The sequence below is a fragment of the Caloenas nicobarica genome, chromosome 1, assembly GCF_036013445.1.
Source record: "Caloenas nicobarica isolate bCalNic1 chromosome 1, bCalNic1.hap1, whole genome shotgun sequence".
NCBI lineage: Eukaryota > Metazoa > Chordata > Aves > Columbiformes > Columbidae > Caloenas > Caloenas nicobarica.
Window position 1 is genome coordinate 67,422,705 of NC_088245.1, and position 25,354 is coordinate 67,448,058.

At 39.2% G+C, this 25,354-nt stretch overlaps 1 protein-coding gene across 2 annotated transcripts in view; it reads right to left on the bottom strand.

Moving 5' to 3' along the window:
• ADIPOR2 (adiponectin receptor 2) overlaps positions 1-25,354 on the bottom strand; it is a 48,472-nt gene that overhangs the window by 18,686 nt on the left and 4,432 nt on the right. For both annotated transcript variants that reach the window (XM_065646069.1, XM_065646079.1), the window contains exon 2: positions 4,209-4,444. In XM_065646069.1, the coding sequence (XP_065502141.1) occupies positions 4,209-4,376 (168 nt within the window). In that variant the 5' untranslated portion in view covers positions 4,377-4,444. The remainder of the gene's footprint in view (positions 1-4,208; positions 4,445-25,354) is intronic.

Here is a 25,354-nt window from a genome sequence, read left to right on the forward strand (position 1 = left end):
GAAGACTCTTGGAGCTACATGCACACATCATGAAATTTGTCAGGGGCCAAGTAAGTTCCACTGGAAGTCAAAACCCATGCTCCCTGAGAAGCAATATGGATGAGTATTTTCCCAAATTTCTTCTGTCCATTCAGATGACTTGAGAGCTACATAACCTCTAGTAAAGGTCTAGGAGGGATATCAAACACTTCAGAGCAACAGGTCTCCACTTCATGGGTGCATTTTGATGCCACACAGGACAACTACACAACACAGCTCAACTGCATAAAAGGAACCGTCATTCAGGAACATGAAAGCCTGAGGACTGGAATAAAGGCAGAGAAAATGGTTCTTTCATTTGCCTTCTGTCATTGACAGGTTAAAGTATAAAAGAAAAGAGTCAAGCACAGGTTTTTAGGGCTCTGTAAAGAACCCATTCATCAGATTATAAGAAGCCACATGCATTCGATTGACCGTGTCATCTTAACAAGGCCACAGTAAGAGAGATTTCCTGTGGAACTATCAATGCTTGAATTAAAGGCATTGAGACACAGAAACACTAGAACAGGAGGAACGATTATGTCCCAAAGGCTAGGCAATCCAGCATGCTACAGGAGGGAAGCACCTGCTGAAAAATGCCTTACCAGCACATACGAACTAGAGGAGGGAAAGAAGTTTAAACTGCTGAAAGTGAATATTTACGCAGCTTGCCTGATCCTCTTCTCAGCACTAAATCCTCAACATGCAGATAAATGGTCACTATTTCTCAAAGTCACAGAAACCACACCGCTCAGCTGCCACTACACTAATTGTGTGTTTAAACAAGATAGCAAGATGTCTACTTATTCTTCGGAACAGATCCTTGGAAGAGGGGATAAGGCAAGAACAAATATGCGCTCTAGGAGAGAACACGGAGACATGGGATAAAATACAGACTAAGAGATTCAGGTGTAAAAGGATATTGATTTTATGTGACCCTTCTCTTCTTATAAGCATCATTATAAGATTAACAGTGCTGGCAGACAGATGCAGCTGTATTATTTAGGATAAGCATGCTCAATACAGCTAGTAAATGTTTGCTACACGTATTCAGTGAATACCACAATTTACGGCAAGTAGGATCTTCAATGCAACCGCCCAGGCACAGGGACAAAGGCCTCATTAAAAAAAAAACCAAAAAACAAAAAACAAAACACAACACATAACCTTTTAGGACTAAATTTGATTTATTAATTCCACCTACTATTTTTTTTTCCATGAAGATGCTTTATTTCTAAAGAGGACCAATATTTTGGCCCATCGAAATTGGAAATAGATAGTATATAATGCAAGTTGTGTAGATATTTCTGAACAATACAATGGTCTGCTTCCACACACCTCCTTAGAAAAGACTATTAAAATAATTTATCAAAAGCAACTACTACTTCTTAAAGACTTCAGAATAGTTTCTCCTACAGGTGGAGAAGAAAGTGGATATGCAAGTAGGCAAAGGGAAAGGAATCTTCTAAAGCAGAGTCTGGGGCAGATTTTATATAAATAAAGGAGCTGCAATGATATAAATAGGCTAATAGGAGGCAACAGAAAAACTAAGCAATGCAATATTATCGCAGGATAAAATACAGGCTTTTTTTTTTTTTAACTCATACCTCAAGTCTTAGGCTCAGTAAATTTTGGGGAAGTATAGTATCTATTAGAATACATCTATATTACGATGTTCAAGCAAGTTAATACAATTAGCTTGTCATAAGCAGAAGCATTTAAAAGCATATTAAATGATCATGGTTGTTCTGCCATCGAGACAGTTCTCATCCACTTTCTTTCTCCAAAATAATAATTCCTTAATCGTTATCGTCAGCTTCAACGTGGTTGCATTTAGCCACTAGAATAGTAACAGAGCTGGCATCACTTGGAGTCCTTTTATAAGGCTATGTTTAGCTTGTGTGCCCAAGTACTATTGCCACCTATGGAAGAGTGATAACTTCATATTACTGTTATCTAAACAAGACTTTCTTCAAAACCAGAGGAAAATCATGCTTTTGAACTAGTAAGCCATTTCTACTGAGGCAGCTGCACACAGCCAGAATGTATAGTAGAGCAAAAAAGTGAATCCTAGCTGGCATTTGAGTAAGAGCTGTGCTGGGGCTTATACAAGACAGAGGAAGATATATAGCATAATGTTTTTTCCAGATTATTTAGAATACTGCAGTATGCCACATAAAGGCCATTTGGCAAGACAATATTGGTACTTTTGACAGCAGAGCGTTTTGGGATGCTCCATCTGAAGCATCAATTATTCAGCCTTTTAAGAAGAAAAGAAAAAAAGTAAAGATATCGCAGTACTAAAACAAACAAATCATAGAGGACAGAAATAAAAGTTTAGGCTGAAAAAAAGTCAAACAAGCAGAAGGCCATATAAGGCAGAGAAAGTGAGGCAGTTTAAGACAGAACAGCAAGGCCCAAATGGCAAAACCAAATTTCTATGGCAGCACTTTAGGATATGGTGAAAGAGAGAAGACAAATACAAGAAAGCTAAATATTTGTAGTGACCCAAAGTAAAAGAAACACATACTTTTGTCATAAAGATGAAAGCAAACAAACAATATTAACACATGCTAAGAATGCCAGAAAAAAAAAAAGAGAGAATAAGAGTACTTTAACCATTTCATTTCCAAAATTCTAAAATTAAACACTTTGACTCATCCAAATAATTTCTATTTAGCTAAGCAAATGTACAGAAAGAATTATAGGTCATAATCAGTCATGAGCTTTTACTTTGGGCTATTCCATCTTCAGGCAACTAACATTATTCAACCAGGAAAGTCAGAGACAAGAATGATAAATGGTCTTCAAAAAAATATGATCCCAAACACACTGTCAGATAAACATATGTGCATTCAAAATACCCACTAGTACAACTCAACTTTTCTTGGTTTTAACCTTGGCAAATTCAGCTAGTGGCTAACACTTTGCACCTTATATACATGCTTTATGACTTCCCACATAATGCGAAGAAAAACACTGTATCTCCTATTACCATGATACTGAGAATGTCCTATAGAAGTTATAGGAGCGTATAACTTCCAGTGCATTGGCTTGGCTTATTAGCCATTAATACCTGTTCGGACTTCTCCTTACAAAGAGACTTAAAACTGAATTCCACAAGGGCTCAAACTAATAAAGACAGGTTCTCACGTCAGCTGAACCACAATAGTGGTCCATGCCCACATCCAGAATCTGTGGCAAATGTAATTACACCAACAGCCCAACTCTTTTGCACTGAAGGCTACATTAAGTCTCCTCAGCATGTTTTTGCTCCTGGCTAAAACCACACAGTTACTGTAACTGAGCTGATACAGTAAACTCATTAAGCTATGACAAATTTAATAGTGAGCTTAAGATGAATGCCTCTTCCACTTAACTGAGATGATACCCATCTGTATATATCTTGGAAGAAGCATTAATTACAGTTCTGAAACTCTCTAACCAGAAGGTCCTTTTGTCCAATGCTTGGACATTACCTTCATACGACACCTAATTAAGCTGTGGAATTCCTTTCCACAGGACGTTGTGACTGTGCAGAACGTGCACCGAACATTCAAAAACATTGCCACTGGCTCAGGAAATCTGTGAGCCACCAATCATTAAAGGCTGGGAGAGTGTCCTGGGGAAGTAACACAACATGCTTCCCAATCCCTGTACTCTTCCTTATGAGTCTGCAACTGGCTACTGTCTGAGGTAGGATATTGCACAGTATAAATGTTTGGTCTAATTCAGTATGGCCATTCTTCCAACAGGAATGCTTGCAAACAGATTTTTTCTGTCCTAATCTCTAAAAAAACAGCAATTAGCCAAGGTTCAGACTACATTCAGCCAGAGTCAAAATTTATCTTCTACTTTTATTTATGATTAATTGGAAGTTACAGAACAAAAAGCTTTGGTATGAACATCGTCTGAGGAGAGAACAAACCATTATGAGTCCCATTTCTTTGAGGAGGGAATAAAAACCACAAAGCTGGTAAACTTACATGTATGCCCCATCTTGTCACCTAAGTTCCCATACATTCAAATGAATATTTCTGACATCTTCCTGGTTTTTTTACAATTATTCAGCAAGCAGAAAGAGGCTGTAGGCTCCTGGTTCATATTTCTCGAACTTACCTCAAGCACCAAAGCACTTACATCAAAACTCTTTTTTCCAAGCAAAACCAATAGATAATCATATAACTTACATTATCCTGGTCAGAAGACAAGGGTGGTTCCACTAGAAGAAGCCTCTGCTCAGAGCTGTCCTCTTCAAAGGCTGCCTGTGTTGTTGCAGTGTCAGACATGTGTCCTTTTCTGAGTCGTAGACCTGGCTCTGGAGAACCAGCATTATCGGGTTGCGTTAGTTCATTCATGAGATGCTGGGAGCCTTCTCAAATATTCTGCTTTCTCCTGGTTCAGTTTGGCTGGTTATGTGTTGGCTCTGAAAGACAAACAGTTTGTATAACTAAACTGAAATTAAAAAGTAGAGTGTAAGAGTTGGCTGGAAGAATAACATGCTTAAAAGATACCAAACAGCTATGACGACTGCCTTTATATGCGCCCAAACTCCCACAGGATCAATTATACAGACTTCTACACTGATGGACAATGAATTTACATCTTGTGACCACTAATACTTTCGTATCCTAACACAAGTTAAACACAACTTTGAAAGATGATAGAAAGTAAGCTCCATAAACAGTAAATTCACAAAAGCACATTGTTTTTATAAATTATTATTTTTATTTTTACAATGTTGCTGGGCTGATAATACCATTTACAAATAAACTACTTATCATAGGCACTCTATAATTATCAGCTTTTTGTGGGTATGAAGCTCATACCCAAGCTCAATCATCTGGGATGGGTTTCATCAAAACTAGGACAGTAAGTACTAGTTGGTAGTAAGAAGCAAGCAGAGCTCAAGCAGCAACTAACTTCAGACAAACTGCAAGGAGGGCACTAGTACACATGGTTATTACATTTTCCTTGCTTAAATTAACATGTTCAAAATTACTGCCAGCAATGGGTCTGTGCCTTTACTTGTATAAGGAATTAGACCAGACAGATTTAAACACCATTCATTCCATCACAGCAATCAGAAACAGATAATTCCTCCCCAAAACCATAACCCATGCTTTCTACTCAGAAAAGTATAACTATATTTTACACATGGTACACTGCAGAAAGGATTTGGGGTAAATTTTACTCAAGATGCTAAAGATTACTTAAATTTTCAGAAAATTACCTAATCACAACCTGTTATATCAGAGCCCTCATCCAAGAGTATTATTTGTTACCTTGTCCTGATTTCAGCTGGGATAGTTAATTTTCTTCCCAGTAGCTGGTATAGTGCTGTGGTTTGGATTCAGTATAAGGAGAATGTTGATAATACACTGATGTTTTAGCTGTTGCCAAGCCATGCTTATATCAAGTCAAGGACTTTTCAGCCAAAAGATTGCAGGTGCACAAGAAACTGGGAAGTGGCACAGGCAGGACAGCTGATCCGAACTGGCAAAAGGGATATTCCATACCATATGATGTCATCCTCAGTATATATTTTGGGGGAAGAAGGAAGGTGAGGGATGTTCAGAGTCATGGCGTTTGTCTTCCCAAGTAACCGTTATGCACAATGGAGCCCAGCTTTCCTGGAGATGGCTGAACACCTGCCTGCTCATGAGAAGTGGTGAATGAATTCCTTGTTTTGCTTTGCTTGTGTGTGCAGCTTTTGCTTTACCTATTAAACTGTATCTCAACCCACAAGTTTTCTTCCTTTTACTCTTCCGATTCTCTCATCCATCCCACAGGGACGAGTGAATGAATGGCTGCATGGTACTTCCTTGCTGGCTGGGGTTAAACCACATTGCTTGTACATCACTGTGTGGTGGTCACTTCAATAGCCAGCCAAGACATACTTGATTGACACTAGTTGCCTTGGGAGGCACAAGAGCCAGAGCATTTTGAAATCAGAGTGCCAGAAAACATTGAAACGACTTGGTGCTTAGCTGAGGCTTCAGAATCTCTTTGAATGAGAATCTGTTCATTTTGTACTAATCACTTCGTGTCATTCTATTACTGTAGTGTCTTAAGTACTTGGATGTGACTAACACATAACATTAAGATAACCCATCTAACAACTTTTAACTTGCCAGGGTGCATAATTAGATTGGAATTTTAGTGCCCAATAAAAGATGCTGAAATTTGTCTTAATGTAGGAGGGCAAATTAAAAATGTAAGATGGGGATTGATATTGGCAGTTGTGTAATAAAATATCACTTCCAAAAAGCCAATAAATAATGTACTCCTGCCTTTCAGGGACTAATCTCATTTACACATGATCACTAAAAGATAATTCTCAGCTCTGACAAATGTGCTACAGATAATTTTGCTGCAGCGGTTTGCAATATTATATCCCCTCAGCTGCCTGGCAGTCCCCAAAGGAGAGAGCTGCTAATGAGCAGGTAACAGACTTTGCAGAACCAAACGATACCTCAGTTGTCTGAGTTCAGTATGGCACACTGCCTTAATCACCCAGGAAGGTAAATTTGCAATATGACAGCAGAGCAGATGGTTTGCCCACCTTCCTGCTAACTCCACTATAGGGTCAGTAACCTCCATCTGAGAATAACATCTAAAATGGCTGCAGCTGTTTACTTGGTAAACACAAGAGCCACGGGACTAACGCCTCATGAGAATTAAGCCAAGGCTTAATCACACAGGAAGCCCAATGAGGAACTTGAGCAAGTGGATTTTCAGATCAAGAACAAATATTTAGAAACCCACAGAACAACTGAAATCTTGACTGTTTTTGTCATATTTCAAGCAGTCAATTCACAATTCTATTTTTATGTGAGAAACATGAAGACATCGTCACATTGCCATTTGGCAAAACTGATCTGGGGAAAAAAGAAAAGTACATGCAACAAGAACTATAGTTTAAAATGAAACTTATTGGGTGTCTTTAGAAGGCAACTTATAAGAGACTAATTTCAGTACAGTACACTGTACCAATTTAAAGCTGTAGCTAAAACCAAACAAACGCAATAAACCAGAACAGCTGTTTGTAAACAAGGGTTAAAAACACACATCCACACACTCCTACCTGATAATCCACACATTTCCAACAGGTAGTTAGCTGAAACAGCCATAGTTATTTTCACAGATTGTTCAATCTGCATTAGACATTTAACCAGCAAGTTTTACTAGTTTTTCCTTCCACCAGCTTTTAGCAATAGAATTGCCATTCTGTGCTGCATTACCTGCTATATTGCCTAGGAGCACATCCTTACATCACCTCTGCAACATTGTGGGAGCAATGCTTAAAGAGATACAGTAATAACCAACACAACACGCTTAACCACACTTGGCCAAGATGCTTGCAAAAGGTTCTTCTAACACGAGAATGCCAAGAGACTTCTTAAATCAGGCCTTGAAGATTTACTTCACTAGCACTTGCTGCCGAGTGATCACTAAGGCTAAAAACAGATGCCTTTCACCTCCAGCAAGTGAGATTTGCATTCAGCAGTAGAGTTGAACTTTAGAGCTCTGCATAAACAGAATTCCTTGTCTCTTGGCATTACAGCGGAATTGTTCAATGAACAAAGATGTTTCCATGTTGCCCTTCGTGCAGGATCCTTTTAGTGCTCAACGTTTGCCCCTACTGAGCACACAAAGGTAAGCAAGCCAAGAAACAGTCCAAAAGCATCGCTATTGGTTTTTAGTCCTTTTTAAAAATGTACTAAAAAAGCCAAAACCACATGCCTGAATGTGACATGGCATTGCCAGCAGAAAAGTGCTAATAACCAAAACTATTCATTCACATGTGAAAGAAAGCAGCCTGAGATTATGAACAGGGAAGACACAGATGGTCTTTAATTTCTATTATAAAGTTTCTGTGATGCCACAGTTCAGTGAAGGGTTTGAATGATTACAATGACCTTTTCCTAAGAAAATAGGAAGTCTAAGTATGGTCAGTAGCATCTAGCCAAAAGATAGTGGTTGAAACATTGTGAACTAAGAGACTTATTGCCCATTCTGTCTCTAAGACTAGGCAGTTCCTGAAAACAAAAACTGGAAAATGGAAAGCTATAGAACACTTGCGGTCTTGGAAGAGATTGTTTTGTGTTTCACTGAGATTACAAATCTTATATTTAAGTCCTTTCACTTTTTTGTAGCATACAAACTAAAAGCTTTCATTAAAATTAGCTTAGCTTTAAAGAGGAAGTTGTGATGTACAACCTTAAATCAACTTAATGATTGCAGATATAACAAGCATATCAGCATCTAGATCAATCAGTCAGTTCCTGTTGTGTTTAAAAATCAGCTGAGAAAAGCATCTACAAGAGTTTGGTTTGTTGGGTTTTATTTTTAAAATAGAAAACTTCTAAAGGCTAAATAAGCTTTTAGAAAGGATTTACCAATTTAATACTATCATAGTTCTAAACATAGCCTATAAACAAAAAATTTAGCACTCCATTAGTCGACTTACTATGCTGCTGCCACCACACAACCTGTAAAGCCCAAGTGGTCATCACTCCCAGCTGCTCACTCCACCCCAGTTCAGAAGAACTCAACCCCACAGCAAAGAGAGTCAGTGCCTGTTTCGGTCTGTAGACAGATACTCACTGTCTTTCCAAAAACATAATCAGAAGGCAAAAATATTTCAGCAGTTCAGCACCATTGTGCAGTGTCAGAGGAGTCAACATCCACAATTACAGAGCACATTTAGGACACTGTTTCACTCCTTAAGATGACAAGGTAAAAGTATTTACACAAACTTAAGCACCACAGGATGATGCTACTATTCTTTGTAAGATCTTCCTGGATATTCTCCAGGACAAGTGATACAGCCCTTCTAATCTCCCACAATTCACCTGGCATGACAACTGGTTTTCTACCCAAGCCAGGCAATGCCACATGGCAGCAAAGCAAAGAAAGCATGCTAAGAGTAGTGTTTGTAGTTAAATTTAAGAGACCCGTAACTCTCTTTTTAGGATAAAACAGAGTCCCAGATGGTCAGATTACCTCCCACTACTCCTAGGCAAAGCAATCTCTCCAGCATCCCGTTATTCCCAGTAGGACTCTCTCTAAGCGGCACAAGAATGATCCCCTCAAAGCTATTTTGTTCTGTCTGTAGCTAGTATCCAGAAGAATGAAAATGGCATCCCCCTCCACTCCCCTCTCATTGACCAACAGCCTTTCTGATAGAAACGTTCCTGTTCAGGAAGGCACTGGCATCCACTGTATGCTCTTTCCTTGCTAATCCTCTTCAAAGCATCCCATATACTGGCATAAACATTGTATACAAGCTGGACAGGTCTTCATAAAATTAGCTCATTCTCCCTCATAGAGCTTAGTTATCAAAAGAACAAAAGGTCATAATGAAAATTTCAGGCTGCATTGTTTCTCAGAACATTCATTAATGTTTAATGAAAGGTGTGAGTGCCTGAAAAGTCTTGTAAGAGATACTACCTCAATCTACAAACTTTGCCTTGCCTGTGTCCATGTGCCATCACTGCTACAACTGCATTACTAGTTGGCTAACTACATCCATGCCAGTAAAGTGACAAAGCTAACTGAACTGTAAACCACCTACCAGTCGAAAAACACTACTGAATCCAAAGTTGTTTAGACTAGGCCTTAGTAGCAGAATAGGCACAACTTCTCTTCCATAACTATTAGCACAAGTACAAACAGCAAGGTACTTCCAGTACGACCCATGGGCAGATTGTTCATGCTAAGAAGAAAGCTTATACAGATCGATGGGGGGGAATTTTTGCTTACAAAATAGTTGACTCTGGCTACCTTGACTGAAATAAGGGATACTAAACAAAATGTATTTTGTTTACACCAACCGTTTTCATTAACATCACACAAAAGCTTGAATTATTCTCAGGTGACAGTGGCATCACCCTATCACCCGTCTGGTTCCCTTACTCCTTGGCACCAGTACTGGTACTCAGTTGAGTTCATCAGCAGTGAGCTGTTGGTAAGGTGTTGGCTTTTGTGCTTTGAGTTGGCTGGGGGAAGAGGCAGCTCTTCTTTGACTTTCTGCCTACATGACGCCTTGATCCATTTACTGGGGAAATTAGGCAAGCACCAGTGCCAACACAAGGCAGACATATGCAGTTTGGGTAAGGGAAAGAGGGAGTCAGACAAGGAGCACTGTGTCACATGAGTTAAGACAGCTGTTGAGTGTCACCCATACATGTGGCCTAGCTAACCCATGCTGGGTCACTTATTAATTATATGGGGTATCCACTGGTTGGCTGATTTTTTTCATTATATGTAAAGCAGAAGAGATAAGAAAACCGTACACTTTAAGTAGATTTGTGAATTGCCACTACATTGGAAGCCCACAAGCTAGAAAGTTAAATAAACAGTAATGCTGAAAGATTCAATAATATAACTTGAAATAAGGGATTTTTATCTTTTTTTCAGTCTTTCAGTGATTGAGCTGTCTTTTTCAATGAAAGAGTTAAATATCCATAGCAATATTCCAAATATTGTCCAAAACTACTGTCAAAACCAAAGCAAACAAGGGTATGTATGAACAGGGGAAGGGGGGGGCGGGGGGGGTGGAAATCACAGAAAACCTGGTTTTCTTGAAGTACCCTAAAGGAAGGGTATGAATCAGGCTGTAAAAATTCTTTGGAGGTCATCTTGAACAATGAGGAAGCAATCCAGCACCTCTTCTCTTAGATGTAATTTCCATAGATAAAGAGACATCTACAAAACAAAGATTAGACTCCCGCAGAGGGTCAGTGGCCAAAAAGCTGTCTTTGTAACTTGTAAACTGTCACTGGACACTTCAGCCTCAGCTATTTCACAGCAGGCTGCAGGGGCAAACAATCAAGCACATTCTGATGTGTTTGGATCCAAAGAAAGGGAACAAGCCAGCAGCCTGCCTCCATTAACGAAATGCTTCCATTTCAGAGGATCCCATTACATTGTTAGAACATTTGTCCAATTTGTACTGCAAATTGAACCTCAGTTTTGTAACTGGGTTAAGTGTCATGTCAGCAGTTGGCCCACCCCCCATGCACAATGTCCGGTTGTTACAGACTGGATGACTGCTGGGAATTAGTTCTACTCTTCGATAAACCAAAACCAAGACAATTGTCACAAAACAAGGAACAGAAATTCTTTTCACATCACATTCCACAAAAATCCACAGCCCAGACCTGGAAAAATTACTTTTTCTTCATTTTTCAGTAAATGGCTCTGTTTCTCCAAGTGAGAAATGTTTCAATTTCATGCCCTTTCATGATTTTATTTTTATGGCATGCTACTAGCTCACACCAACTAACTTCACAGTTGCCAACAATAAAAAGATGCAGTTGTTTTTTGTTAGTAACACTTTGGATCACAGACCGTCTAAAGTGAAAGACTGAAATTAGACATTACTTTCCTCTTAAGTGAAAATTTAGAATACATCCTTTTAACTACTGCCTTAAAGACATCTGATTCACAGAAGAACTGCTGAGTGAAAAAAAGAAAGAAAAAACACAAACACACACATTTGTGTGAGAACGTAAATGGCACAAAGATCAAGAGCAGCAAACTAGAGAGCAAAACATTCCTTTACCTTGGCAGGTACACCACTCTCCTCCTAGGAAGCGTGGTTTTGAATCTCTCTAGAAACTGAAGTGAGACCTTTTATAACTCAAGAAGATACCCCAAAGCCTGAAGCAACTGTACAAAAAACAAACACTACCACCTCATTTGTAAAACCAAAGAGGAATACACACATTTTGGGCTGCAAACTTCAAGCGGGAAAGCATTTAAGACAGTTGCCTTCAGTGCTTCTTACTGGTGTGCTTGGACACCTCTTCACTTAGATGCCATCACCATGCAGATTTAAGGGTTGGCCGGTGCCATGAGCGAGCAGCCCCACTCTTCCCTGGGTGAGCAAACAGCCCCACTTCTCATTGCTGCCTGCCCCCTCAAGGCACTCTGGTGTTTGTCACAACCCATTCCCAGGAGCAGTCTAGAAAAATGCTAACCCGGGGAGAAGAATGAAATAATTGTCTTCTATCAAACCAGGAAACTGAAGTGGCTCAATACACCCTGTGCTGGTTTGACTGAAAATGGGTTGATTTTCTTCGTGCAGTTATAAATCTTTCTTTTTCATTGCTAGCACGCTCATTATTTGGACTTAGTTTGAGAACAAGCAGATAACACCCCAGCACAGAGTTAATATTTTTAATTGCTCTGGTCTGAGAGCGAAGGACACACTGAGCACCTTGCTTACAGGTGTTAGGCATCAAGGAAGTTGGGCACAAATGGGGCAGAGCTTGACTGACATCCAGACTGATCAATGAGAATATTCCATCCCATTAGTATCATGCTCCAGATGAGTGGGGCTTTCCAGTTGGCTCTTTCGTTTTCTCTGTGTTGGCTCTTTCGTTTTCTCTGTGTTGGCTCTTGCTATCGAGCCAGGGCAGGTTCGGTCGGGACATTTAGTCCTTTTGCTATTTTGCAGAAGCCTTTGGGCTTTTCTGCCTTTTTCCTCTCTTTTTGTCTCTCTGGGATCAGCTTTAGGACCAGGCATGGCATGCTGGGACTGGCTGCTCAGTTGCGGACAGAGTTCATGAGGAATATATACATATTTTTTTATATATATATATATACACACACACTATATATATAAATTTGCTAGTAGTGTATTAGTATTTTGTTATTTTATTAAACTATGTTTACCTCAACCCAAGTTTCTCCCTTCCCTTTTGATTCTCTCCCCTGTTGGGGGCGGGGGGGCATGGGGAAGGAGGTGAGCGAGCGGCTGTCATGGTTGTATTGCTAGCTCGGCTTAAACCTCGACATACCCTCAGAGAAGCAGTGTGAACAACATGACAGAAAGGGGAGGACTGCATGCACCCAAGATTTTAGTTCTTTACTTATTTTGTAGTCAGCATTTTCCTGACCTGTTAAGGACTCTCAGTTATCTGTTGGCCCACGCCTCTAATTATTATGTCTGTACATACCACAGCCTTTATGATGATGACCTGTTGACCAGCTGCAGACCACACCTGGCACAGCAAACCAGACACCTTACCAGGATTACTGATTTTAATACAGTGGTCAGGATCTCAAAAGCTGGCTGCAGAAAGCTGACCACTCTTCCCAGTCTTTGAAAGCACTTAATCTTGATAAGGTTATTCATGACATTGTGAGCTTGCTCATCAGCATTTTATTTTGTGGCTGATAGGCTTGGTCTACAAAGTATGTTTGCATTACCATATTTGTGAAAAATAAGAAGAAAACTCACTCCTTTACTTACACTCAACAATGGTATTTCTTCAGTTGAAAACAGCATATATTTTCTCCTCAAAAACAATAACGTTGTTTTGCCACAAGTCAGACAACTCTAAAAACATGCTACTTTTCTGTAGCAAAAACATTACAAGAACATTATAGGAATAACCGACATCCACACCCATGGCATTGTATTAGTCTAAGATCAAAAAAAGCTGTGCAGCATCTTTTTCAGATCCTTTCTTAACCACCAAAACTCAAGCAAAAGAGGCAGAACTACTGTAACTAGACTGTACCTAATTTATGTCAGTCAGAAGCACATTTAGTCATATGGCTAAAGTTCTATGCAGATAAGATCAGGTAAAGCTACCTATTAATTTCATATCTTAACTTCCTTAATGCAATAGCCAGAGAATAATTTGTGTTTTAAAAGATAATTATTGTTGAGAACTAAGAAGTAATCTGAAGTGAACTTCTAGTGTCCTCTAACACTTAGTGCCACTCTTTCAGATAGACTTTTATTTCCTGGTAACATTATTTGAAATCATCTCAGATTCTGAAACAAGGCCAAGGACACTGATATTGCAATACATCACTGATGTAATTCAAAAGCAGAAATGTTAAGTTAATCTTTTACTTTCTGCTGTACTATATGGAAATATGTCAAAACACCCAGAGTCAAATTATGATACTGTGAGATTACAGCTAAAATTCTAAGAAGCAAAATTATTATCTGTATAAATGAAAGCCCTTTAAATAGGGATGTAGCTTAAATTCAAAACATGTCTACAGGACCTAGACCAAGACACTCACATAAAGACTCATCTTGCTGTGGTCTGTTTTACCACCTTGGCATATCACTATTTGCTAGTATAACTGTATTCCCCTCAGAGGTTTTTACTAGTATAGCTGCAGCCTGCAGTCCAATCAGCACAGTTATGTTAGTGTAAATTTTAAGTGTGAAACAGTTTAAGACAATAAACATGTTCCAAGTTCATTTTCAAGTAACCAGGAACCATTTTGGGAATATACACATTAGATGTTTTGCATGACTTAATATCACTTATTGATGCATTCAGATAGCTGGCGGGGGTAGGGGGGGTGAGTGGGTGTGATCCATGCCTCTTCAAACTCAAAAAAACCCCCACCCAAAACCAAAAGAGCCCCCCAAATACACACACACAAAATGCTGTGAGCTGTGGCAATGAGAAGCACTTCATTTCTGTATACCTTCAGTTAAAAATATACTGTCCCTACTTTGAAGCATGTAATTGCAATCCACCCTTGGATAACAGAGCTACTCCGCTTGTTTAGTAAAATGAGGACTGGCTGTAACATTGGATGAATGACAGCACCATTAAAGGAAAAGAAAGATTAATTTTGTTATGTCAATCTATTTACAGTAGATAACTCACAATAGAAGATAGTGACAACGGAGATTAAGCAAAAAATCCTCAAAGGAAATGGACACAATATTTACACTTACAAAAATACCTTATTACAAAAGAGAAATAAAACTCTAATTTCACACAAAACAGCAGAAGCTAGAGTTAGACATCCAGTTTGCCTTTATAATGCATAGAATACAGCATTTACTATGAAATTCATAAACGAAAACACTATTATATAAGGCACTTATACTAAGTAATGATGACAATATAACACAAAGTGTTACTGGCTACCCTCAGAACTACACAGGTCACCACAAGGCAAAAGAAGGAAAAGAGCAGGATCCTTTACTTGGTCCTGCTCGGAAGCCTTGAATCAGAGGAGGGTTTGCAGCACCCTTCCTGGACTTGTGAGTGATAGGCAGCAATTTAGGATCAAACGGGAGAAATCATAACCATCCAGCCCTGTAACACAGCACTACCAGTGCTAGCAGCAGACCATCAGGTCCGTACTGGGCCGCAAGGCAAGACTGAGGGTTGCCAGGCTTGCTCTCTCTGAACTTTTCTTGACCTGCCTTTTACTTGGTTTAGCTGTAACAGCAGCTTCTCTAATTGACTAGATGTCTATGGCTAATTTATTTTACTTCTGTTTACCTTGGTGTGATATAACCTCCAGTTATCCTCTAGAGAAAGAGGTATTTACAACGATGTCAGGAAATACGGATCTAGTGTAACAGCAGAGGCCCTGAAAAGCAGAGAAAGCAGTACAGGCATGGGAGGAGACAGGGCACAGGTTTGCCACCAGAGATCCCACAGCTATACAACAACTCACTGATGGTCAGTCCAAAAAATGCAGGCATGGAGCCGAACAAACCTGGCTTTAGGGGCAACAAAGACAGAGTAACCAACATATGTAAAGGGCACCATATGTAGTAAATTCAGACATAACCTGGAGCTGTAAACCAATGAAGAACGAAAAGAGGTGTAAAAGCATGTTAGCAAACATATTAAAAAAAAAAAAAAACGCACCTCAAGTGGATCCCAGAGGATGAAGAAATAGCCAACATCAACATCATACTCCTCCCAACAAAGGACTCCTGAGGCTGACAACCTCCTGTTATACTCTCCAGGAGCCAAAAGTTCCTGACTTAAAGACCCAGAGGAGCAATGGAAGGGTATAAGTAACTCCAGGAGAAGGGACAGAAACAAAAAAGTGCGTGTATTACAATTTTAGGTGCGTTTGGCAACACTTTCCAGTATGCAAGTACTCTAGTGCAATAGTCTTTTTGTTAAGAGTTAAATCTAGGCTAATGATTATTGAGACAGACTGTTAAGATTTTCATTATACTAACAATATATTCTTGGCTTTACTGACACACACATTACTTTTATATACACAGACACACATACACAAGGGGTGTTTCCTCTTTATCCACATTGTTACATTCTTGCTTATGGGCAGAGTCCTCCATTCCTTCTCCCATTTGGCAACTCTGAAGAGCATTGTTAGTCTTTAAAGTGTTACAGGAAAATTACAATATAATAGCAAGTCTGAAACACCTCCAGGAAAAGCAACCAAATGGGCCATCTGAACTTTTAATACATTCTTTCCCCAGAGGGAACTCTTTGTGCCAGGATGACCCGGTCAATGTTGTTTTGTACCAAGAGCCTTTCATACATGTACATACACTCCTACAACAGCACCTAAACACAAAAAACAGTGAGCTAAGCAGTCGCTGTCTATCTGCACTTCGTATATTGCAGAAGTAAGTTCTAGATATCTTAGAAGACACTTGATTTCTTTAAGAAACCCTAAGAACAGGAAGGAAGCATGGCTAAGTCGATAAGCATCCACAGTCTTAAGCGTAGGAAGGGTAGGAATTTGGGTTGTTTTCCTGGACAAGGGCCCAGAAAGGAGGAACACAAGCAGAGAGCAAGAACTAGGTCAGCAAACTACTGAATAGTTATTTGTCCCAGTTTTCAAATACTCACTGAAGGTACTCTTACTGTAGCCTAGTTGCATCTGTAAGGGATGTTAATACATTAATAACTACTCAGACAGACTATTCTGAAAAGAAAAAGTACCTTGTGCTGACAAAACATCTGCTGTCAATGGAGTTAGCAAACAAGGGATCTCATTCTAGTATAAGTTAGCTTATTTTTTCTTACAGAAAGAGAACAATCTAGTATAATTCTGATGCAAAGACTAACTACCATGTCCATGGCTGTGACTAAGACACAGAGCTCTTCAGATCCATCTGATGTGCACAGACAGCTATCATCAATACTGAGAAAATGCAGGCCAAGCTTCTCCACAAAGACTGAACGCTACACGTAAGAGCCAACCACTAATCTGTATGCCAAAGATGTACTTGGAAACCTAGCTGAGAACTCTGTACAAGAGTCAGATGTAAGCAGAATAAACACGGCCTTATCTACTTCTAAAATCCTCAGGTACACTATTACGAAAAGCATGAAAGGTTTTGCCAGTATTGACAGCACAGTAGTGGCATGCATGCTTTCGGAAAAAAAGTAGACACTGACAGATCTGTAAGTCCTAAGAAAAGTCAATAATCGGTGTTGTGAATTTAGTATGTTAGAACAGAAAAGTAGTAAAATCTTGGAGGGCAACTGACCTACCCAGATGAGCAGGCAAGTGCTGACCTATATAGACAACAAGCAGTTGTAGCTAAGGAAACGCGTATGAAGTGACATGAGCCCTGCGTTTATGAAATATAAAACCTGCTATCTATTTTTATGATGTGCTAGCAGTAATAGTTCAGATGGTTTATAGCACATTTTACACATTTATTAATTATTTGAGAAAAGGTTTGCTTTGCAATGGCAAAGAAAGTTTTATTAAATACCACAGCTGACCACTCAAAATTGCAGTAAGATTTCAACACAGCACAAGGTTTCCCAATCTTCATATCTACAACAACAGCATCACCACCCAAAACAACAAGAAAGTGAAAATACCAAGCATTGCCTGTCAGCAAAGGTAAGGCCATAGAATTAGCAGATGGCAATCTCAAACACAAAAAGGAGTTGTTCTTGACACAGCAAATAGGCATACTTTGGAACTCCTTGCTACAGATGAGGATTCACAGGGAAACTGGACGCACAGGATAAATACATCAAGGGGTGTTGAGCACATGAAACCACCTGAAGCTCTGGAAGTCCCTAAATACTGGCTATCATATATTGCTTGCATATTCATGATTAGAAGCTATTTTCTTATTTAGGGGATAGGCATCCTTACTAAAACCTTGAAAGTCCTCTCTGAGGAAGGACGGGGTTTAAAAAGAAGAAAAAACACACAACAAAAACAACCCAAACAAAAAAAACCCAAAAAACCCACACAAACTGAAAAGAACATGAGACAGAAAATTAAAAACTCCACAGGAAATTATGAGGGTCAAACCAGAAAAATTCTCAGGGACACCAGGCAAAGCACCCTAACAATGCCAACAACTCCCCAAAGGCATCCAAGAAGACAATAAGTACTACCCTAAGGTGCTCTGGGCAGAGACTTATACAAGAGGACCAGGGAACAGAAAAACCCTATAGCTGCCAGAATCTTATTTGTCAAGTTTGTTCCTTCTCCGCTGAACAGCCAGCTTGGCTGGGACCCATAGGTGGTCCTGTAACTTGGCTGGGCTTCAGACTCAAAGGGTATAGGGACAAAGTACTTGGCTGGGCTTCAGACTCAAAGGTTAGGGACAAAGCACAGTCAAAGCCTCAATGAGAGATGCGACAAGCTGGCACATTTGGCATACACATGTCAAGATTTCATATTGCAGCAGGGAGACACATCAAGTGAACTGTCCCATGAACACACCCATAGCACCACTCTCAAACTACCCATCCACTCGCCTCCAGTGAAACACAGATCTGCTGAGCGCAAGCCAGCCCAAAGCTTCTTGGTCTCCCCACTTCAGGCAGGAAGTCTTGTCACTTTGTAAATGGGTGGGACACAAGGGCAAGAAAACAGAGCAAGTGCAGGATGACAACATAAAAGATGTTTCTGTAGTATGGCTTGGAGGCAGACTTGGTGGATATCACACAGTTTACTTGGGTTACACACAAGAGGGTGATCTGAGTGTCTCACAAGGCAGAAGCTTAAGCAGCAGCTCCACAATGAAGGCAGGATCCTGAGTCAGAGGGATTTCTAGTTTGACCCAGCCTGGTTCACGTGATAGCTATTCTGGAATTCCAAGTCTCAATGGAATGATTCACCTTGTTCCAGAGACTCAAGGAAATTAAAACACTCAGTGTGCCCCAAATTTGATTCTTACATACAGATTAGATTAAATCAATTAACCACTGACTATGATTTTTACTTTCTTCCATGAATAGTGTTTAAACTGTCACACAGTAATTTGATGTCATTGATTTCCATTGCCAAAGTCAGAACAGTAAGAACAAAGGTTTAAGAAAAAATTTTAAAACAAAACAAAACCAAAAAACCTCAACCCAAAACAAATACAACACAAGCCCAGGGAGAAGAAAAAACAAACACCCCACACACACAAACACACCAACAGCCACACATCACCAAAAAACCCCACACCACCACAACTGCTCAAATAAACAACCCTACCAAATACCTCACACACTGCTAGTTTCCTTCCTAAGGGGAAAAGAATGACTAGTTCAAGTCCTGTCTCTGCATGTACCTAGCACTCATCTCAACTATCAAATTCAATGTGGAAACCAAGCTTGTCACATGAAGTGTCACCTCATTTCAGAAACACACAGATTTCCTGTAAGACACATCCTGAGAAACACAACTTAGAACAATGAGACAAATGGATCTCATACCTGCTCTGTGGAGTAACACAAAGCAGTTATCTTAACCACTAAAATACATTTCCCTAAAACACTCGGTATTCCTAATCTCTAATTTGTTGCTGCTCTCTGACAAATACCTGTGAGGAAGCAGAGATCAATTTCTCTCACCTTAAACTTGCCACCAGTTCTTGAGGTTTATACTTAAGCTTTGGAAGGTTACAGTCCAAGCCTCCTACAAGATGGATGTGCAATCAACATGAAGGCTGTTTCTCCAAGTTAGCTTAAAAGTAGATTAAAAAAAAATGTACGCAGATGGAAAAAAACCAAACAAAAACAAAAAAACCCAAAACAAACAAAAAAACCAAACAAAAAACAAACAAACCCCCCCCCCACTCCTTAGAATATGTGTGCTATACAGGAGCTATTAAACATTTACAGTGGATGACAAAATGCATGCATTCCATTTAAATTAGAATCCTTTGATTTTTGTAGGCTTGCTCACCATTACAACAACTTTGACTTAAATAAAACTCCACAGTTACAGCTAAATTGTAGAAAGATGCATCAGCACAAAACCAAGGAGAGCAGGAAATTTAACCATCTCAGCTACATCATTCTCCATAAAATGTTCAGTGTAACTAGAGATACCATATTTTATTCAAACTCTCTGCCAAACAAATCTCTACCTCACTGCTTGTTAAAACTGATTTATTACTGTCAAACACACTAATCCACATGTTAATATGCCTCAGGTCACTTAAAGTTAGTCAGAAGAGACTTTTGTCAAGCCATAGACAATGCTGGTTTTGGTCCCCATGGGAGTTTGAAATCAGAGCTTGGGAAAGATCCTCTGTGACATAAATACTACAGCATGAAAACACCAAGGAATGCTGAAGACTTTTCCTGTAATTCTTTTCCATTTTCTCTGCTTCACTTCATGGCTTGTTGTTAGAGCCTAAAAATGTCTCTAAATGAACGCTGAGTTTATCTTAGAATCTCGTGTCACTGGAGTTGTAAAGCATACAGCACTCACATGTCAGCTTCAAACTGACAGTCACTGTACTCCAGCAGAGGAAGGTTTATAAGTTATACAACCTACTTCATCCATACTGAAAGTAGTACACAAGACAGAAAGATGGCTCAAACATTACACATACTACATTATGTACAGTAAGTGTCAGTAATATTTCTTTATGAAGTCTTATGCTCAAAAGTTTAAAGTCTTCCAGTTGCATGGCTTCCTTATTCAATATTTCCAACAGAAAACAGAATTAGTTTTCACTAACAGACCACTTGCCTCTTAGCATAACCAATTCTCTAGACCACTTACCAGATGATCCAAGATTTTCAGTACAGTTAAAAGTTCAAAGACAAAGATGACTGGACAATCACTGAAGAGAAGTAGTTTTAGCATACACATTCTGTGTGTTCGCTTAGCAACCGGATCACCATCAGCACAATATGCTGATACAGGTCTATGACCTGTCGCATCCCCTGAAGCAGCAGTCTCCAAAGCAAGCAGCAGTAATGCGGACATTCTACACCTTTCCTTTTTATGTCTGCCTAGTAATTAATTTTAAGTGTCAGTAATTCTCAATTACTTCATCATTAACATGACTAAATGTCATCCGACAATAGGAATTACGCAACTAAGCTTTGGTCAACCCCAAATACCACCACTGTTACCTGTAGCTTTGAATGTTGTAACAAATAATATGCTTATAAACTGTTCATTTATTACAAAGACATAACTTAGATTACCACCCAATGCAGGAGTCCCTTCAGCTTGAAATGATAAAGTGTTCAAATATTCTGTTACTTCAGAATTGGATCTCCAAGAAGAGAGCATCAAGTTTTAAGGGAGTTCTAATCTCTACATAGGATAAAGCCTCACAAAAGGTAATAAGATTTCAGGTAGTACTACAAGAACTACTAGACACATCATACTTACTGCTAAAAGAACAGGAATGTGGAATTGTACCTTTTCAAGAATGACCTTAGACTGCACAAAACATGTGAGTCTTGCAGGCAGATAAGCCCTCAGGCATTTACATAATCATGAACTATTGAAACAGAGCCAAGACATGAGTTTTCAGAGGAAAACAGTCATGGGGTCTGTGATCATGCTTTGTTTTTCACAATGACTTTATTGTGATGTGTAACAAGGGGGTATTTGAACCTGTTAACTAATACAGAAAATTCAGCTGGAAAGTGCTTACATGGAAGAATGAAAAAGTAATCTGACAGCATCGTGTACCACTTTTACAATAGCATTTTAAGACTCTGCTGCTCAAAACCCCAAGCAGACCTAGGTTACCCACAGCCATGCAGAGCTGTACTGTTATATCAACCCTGACCTTATCTGAGTATCTCAGATTTTTCTGGTATCATTGCAGACAGTCTTGTGTACCATCTCCCTTTCCCTACACTGACCCCGTATACTGGAGTCCTTCCAAATCAGTTGACATAACTGGCATTTTCAACAGGATCACGCGCTAGTTAGATGTTTTGGACTGAAACATTTATGCAAGCGCTGTGAAACTTGGTCAGGCACTCTCGCTCTCTGTCAAGGACCAGCTTAATCTGAAGTTCTGAGTTTGCCTTCGTGGCAGAAAACAGGCAATAATCTACCTTTAAACTCCAGAGTACAGGTTCAAGGCCAAATTAGACGAGTTTTACAGATATAGAAGCTGAAACAACACCAGTCTTCTCAATCATTTTAGCAACAAGTCACCTCCTACTGAATCAAATATTGGATTTCTGTAGCCCAGAAAGTTTTAAGGTTTTTTACTGATCTTTCTCCTCTACAGTCCTAGCTGGTGTAAGAAATCCAGAACGGCTATGAAAAAATCCTAATAAAAACAACATTTTGGCAAATTACGCTCTGTGTTTCTGAAGGATGACCTAAAAAGAGAACAAAAAAATCACCACCAAAACCCATTCCTTTATATCCTTCATAAGAATGAAATGAATAATTCATAATTACCAGATGGTCAGAGAAATTTAGTATTCCTCTTCTACACCAAAAACGTATTTGAAAATTGCTCCTTTAAGAAACATCTTACAAATCAAGTCTAAGCTACCTAGCAACTTCCTTCACCGCATTAGTGAATTTCACAAAAAGGAAAAGATTTTTATAACACATCCATTATTGAACTATTTCTGTAATGCTGCAGAATTCATATGGTTGCCAATTATTAAAAGGTCACAAAGCAGGAAGTCAAGCAGCAGTTGCACTTAACGATGGACATTAAGATCATCAGGACACAAGCCTTTTTTCAGCACCCTCCTTTTAGCTTGGACTACATAAAGGTCAGAAAACCACTAAGTAAAGCTTTTGTTGACTTTGTTATACTTTTCTCAGCTCTCGGGACACTCACTTCAGAAAACCATCCATTTTGTCCCCCACTGAAGGTACAGCAGGCAGAAAGCCAGTAGTTGGCACTTCGTCACATAGCTAATTTAGTAAGAATTATGAATAGGCTCTTCCTTTTATTTCTACAGTCATGTTCCATTAAAAGAAATATTTGCCTAAAAGATTAACATTGAGAACATCAGAATATTGCTGTTATTAATCTTGCAATGTTACATGCTATTCTAGAGAATTCAGACACACAAATAATTGCTTAAACCACAGCGATTTGCAAAGCACACTGTTCTTCACAAGCAAAACAGTTGCACCATCCCATAATGTCAGAAATCACCATTAACTTATCTCCACAGCACTAGTATTTGTTTAAATTCCACCAGGCAAGGAGATGAATACATAAAGCATTAGGAAAACAGAAAAAGTACATCGTTCCATTTACACCAGGGAATGGCAACCACTAAATCTCAGGAGCAAACTACTAGGAAATACAGTGCAGTATTCTTCATAACAAAAGCACACCTAAACTGTCAGCTGAGAGAAGCTGAAATGCATGTTCAGTAGTTCTTAATCTCAAGTCCTACTACCTATCCACTTTGTTCCAAATGCTGAAATCCCTTTCCCTGCAGGTAAAAGCTTGCCAATATTATCAGGACTAAGAGAACAGGCAGCCTCAGCTATAGTTATCTTTGCACTGCATGGCTTTTTAGAACAGCTCCCACTGCAGACTGGGAGACACAGATAAGTATTTCTAGTACAAGCAGGAGTTAAATATTAGCTAAAGGAATTTTACCACCAGCTAAAGGAATTTTACTATTCAGATTAAATCTAAGAAGCCAGAGGTGGTATTTGCTTTCAAAAGGTAGATTTTACTGCCTGAATTCAATTACTCCATTTCCATCACGAGTTCTGCATTTTTCAAAATCTTATAAACAATGTATAGACATATGTTGGCTTGAAGTCCTTGTTATGGTAACAGGTCCCAAAACCTAGCATCACCCACCAAGTAGTATGCACAAGAAATCAAAAGAGCACAAATACATGCCTTTATAATAAAGTCTGCAGAACTGAAACATTTTCTTCCTGTAAGTCCATGGCATGTTCCCTCCAGAAGAACAGCCTGTTTATTCAAATATGTGCAAAAATCCGGTTCACTAAAACACACTTATGACAACATTATACTAGTTAAGCAATAAACTTATCCATCGGTAAGGAGCTAAAACAGGAACTTCACCAGAATGCTGTCATTAAATCGGAGAGAAGTCCACTAAAGGTTCCTACGCACAAAACAACCCGTATCTAAGAGCTGTACGAGAACTGCTTAACACATCCAGTGATCCCCTAATGAAATTTGTAGCATATAAACTGTCATCCTCTAGACCAAAACAGAGCAGCACAATTGACCTTGACTTCAAATAAGGAATGGCAGTCTCTGCAATCCTCTAAGCAGATGGAACCAAACAGGTTGTGGATAAGAGCATTTAATTTGGTTGAGAAATAGGAAAATTAGATCAACAGATATGAAAAATTACTTTGGTGTACTTATGATAAATCAGCCAAGCCACACCTTACCTTTGGATACATGCAGATACATTTAGAAAAACAACAATTCATGTTGGCAAAGACATCTAGACTTTTGCACAACATACATAAATGCAGGCTACGTTGTAGCATTACGACATCTGTCAACATAGGTAGTATAAGTTTGTTATTCAGCATTAGATGAAGAAACATGAATGCTAACCATTTTGAGATAAAATACCGTGAGAAAGAAGATAAAAAGACCAGGCGAAAAAAGGAAGTAGCCTTCCCCGCAGCAGGCCCCAACAGAAGTTTGCAACGTACTTAGATCTGCTGGCAGAACACAGCAATACCCATTTTAAGTATTCAGGCTTGACTTCCAACCCATTCTGCAAGTAAATTGTCAACTCTCTTGCTTACTGCTGTCTAAAGGTACCTTAGAGCCAATGATTATAGCTCTGCCTGTTCCAACACTTTCTTCCTGTAAATAGTGCCTGACTATTTTCTGTTCTCACAAGGGCTTAATTAGTCCTGTTCACAGAGAGCTACAGCAGCTGGCACATCCCAGCAGACTCCATCACATTTTCACAGCTACTGAAATCCATCTGAAGCATGCTGCAAATTTTTCTACACTGACAATTACACGTACTGTGAACCTTTTTATCTACCTGTACCTTTGAAGACATCTTTCTGCAAGCAATTTAACAACAAGGCAGCTCTAAGAAGTCATGCATGGCCAGAAAAAGAGACTCTCTCCTCCACTAACAGAGCAGCAGAGATCTGTAACTCCATAATAAGAGTCATCATGGCTACATGGAACAACAAATACAACTGCCATCTGATTTTATTTTATACTTATCATCCCTACAACATATTTCATCTGCTCAAGAGACCATTAAGCTAATAACAACAACACAACAACCCTGGACAGTAATTTTCTTCCTACCCTAGCCATGAGGTAACTCAAACAGATGTCACTTAAAATACACTGAAGGACAGAGATATTTCCATGAGGTTCTGAAAA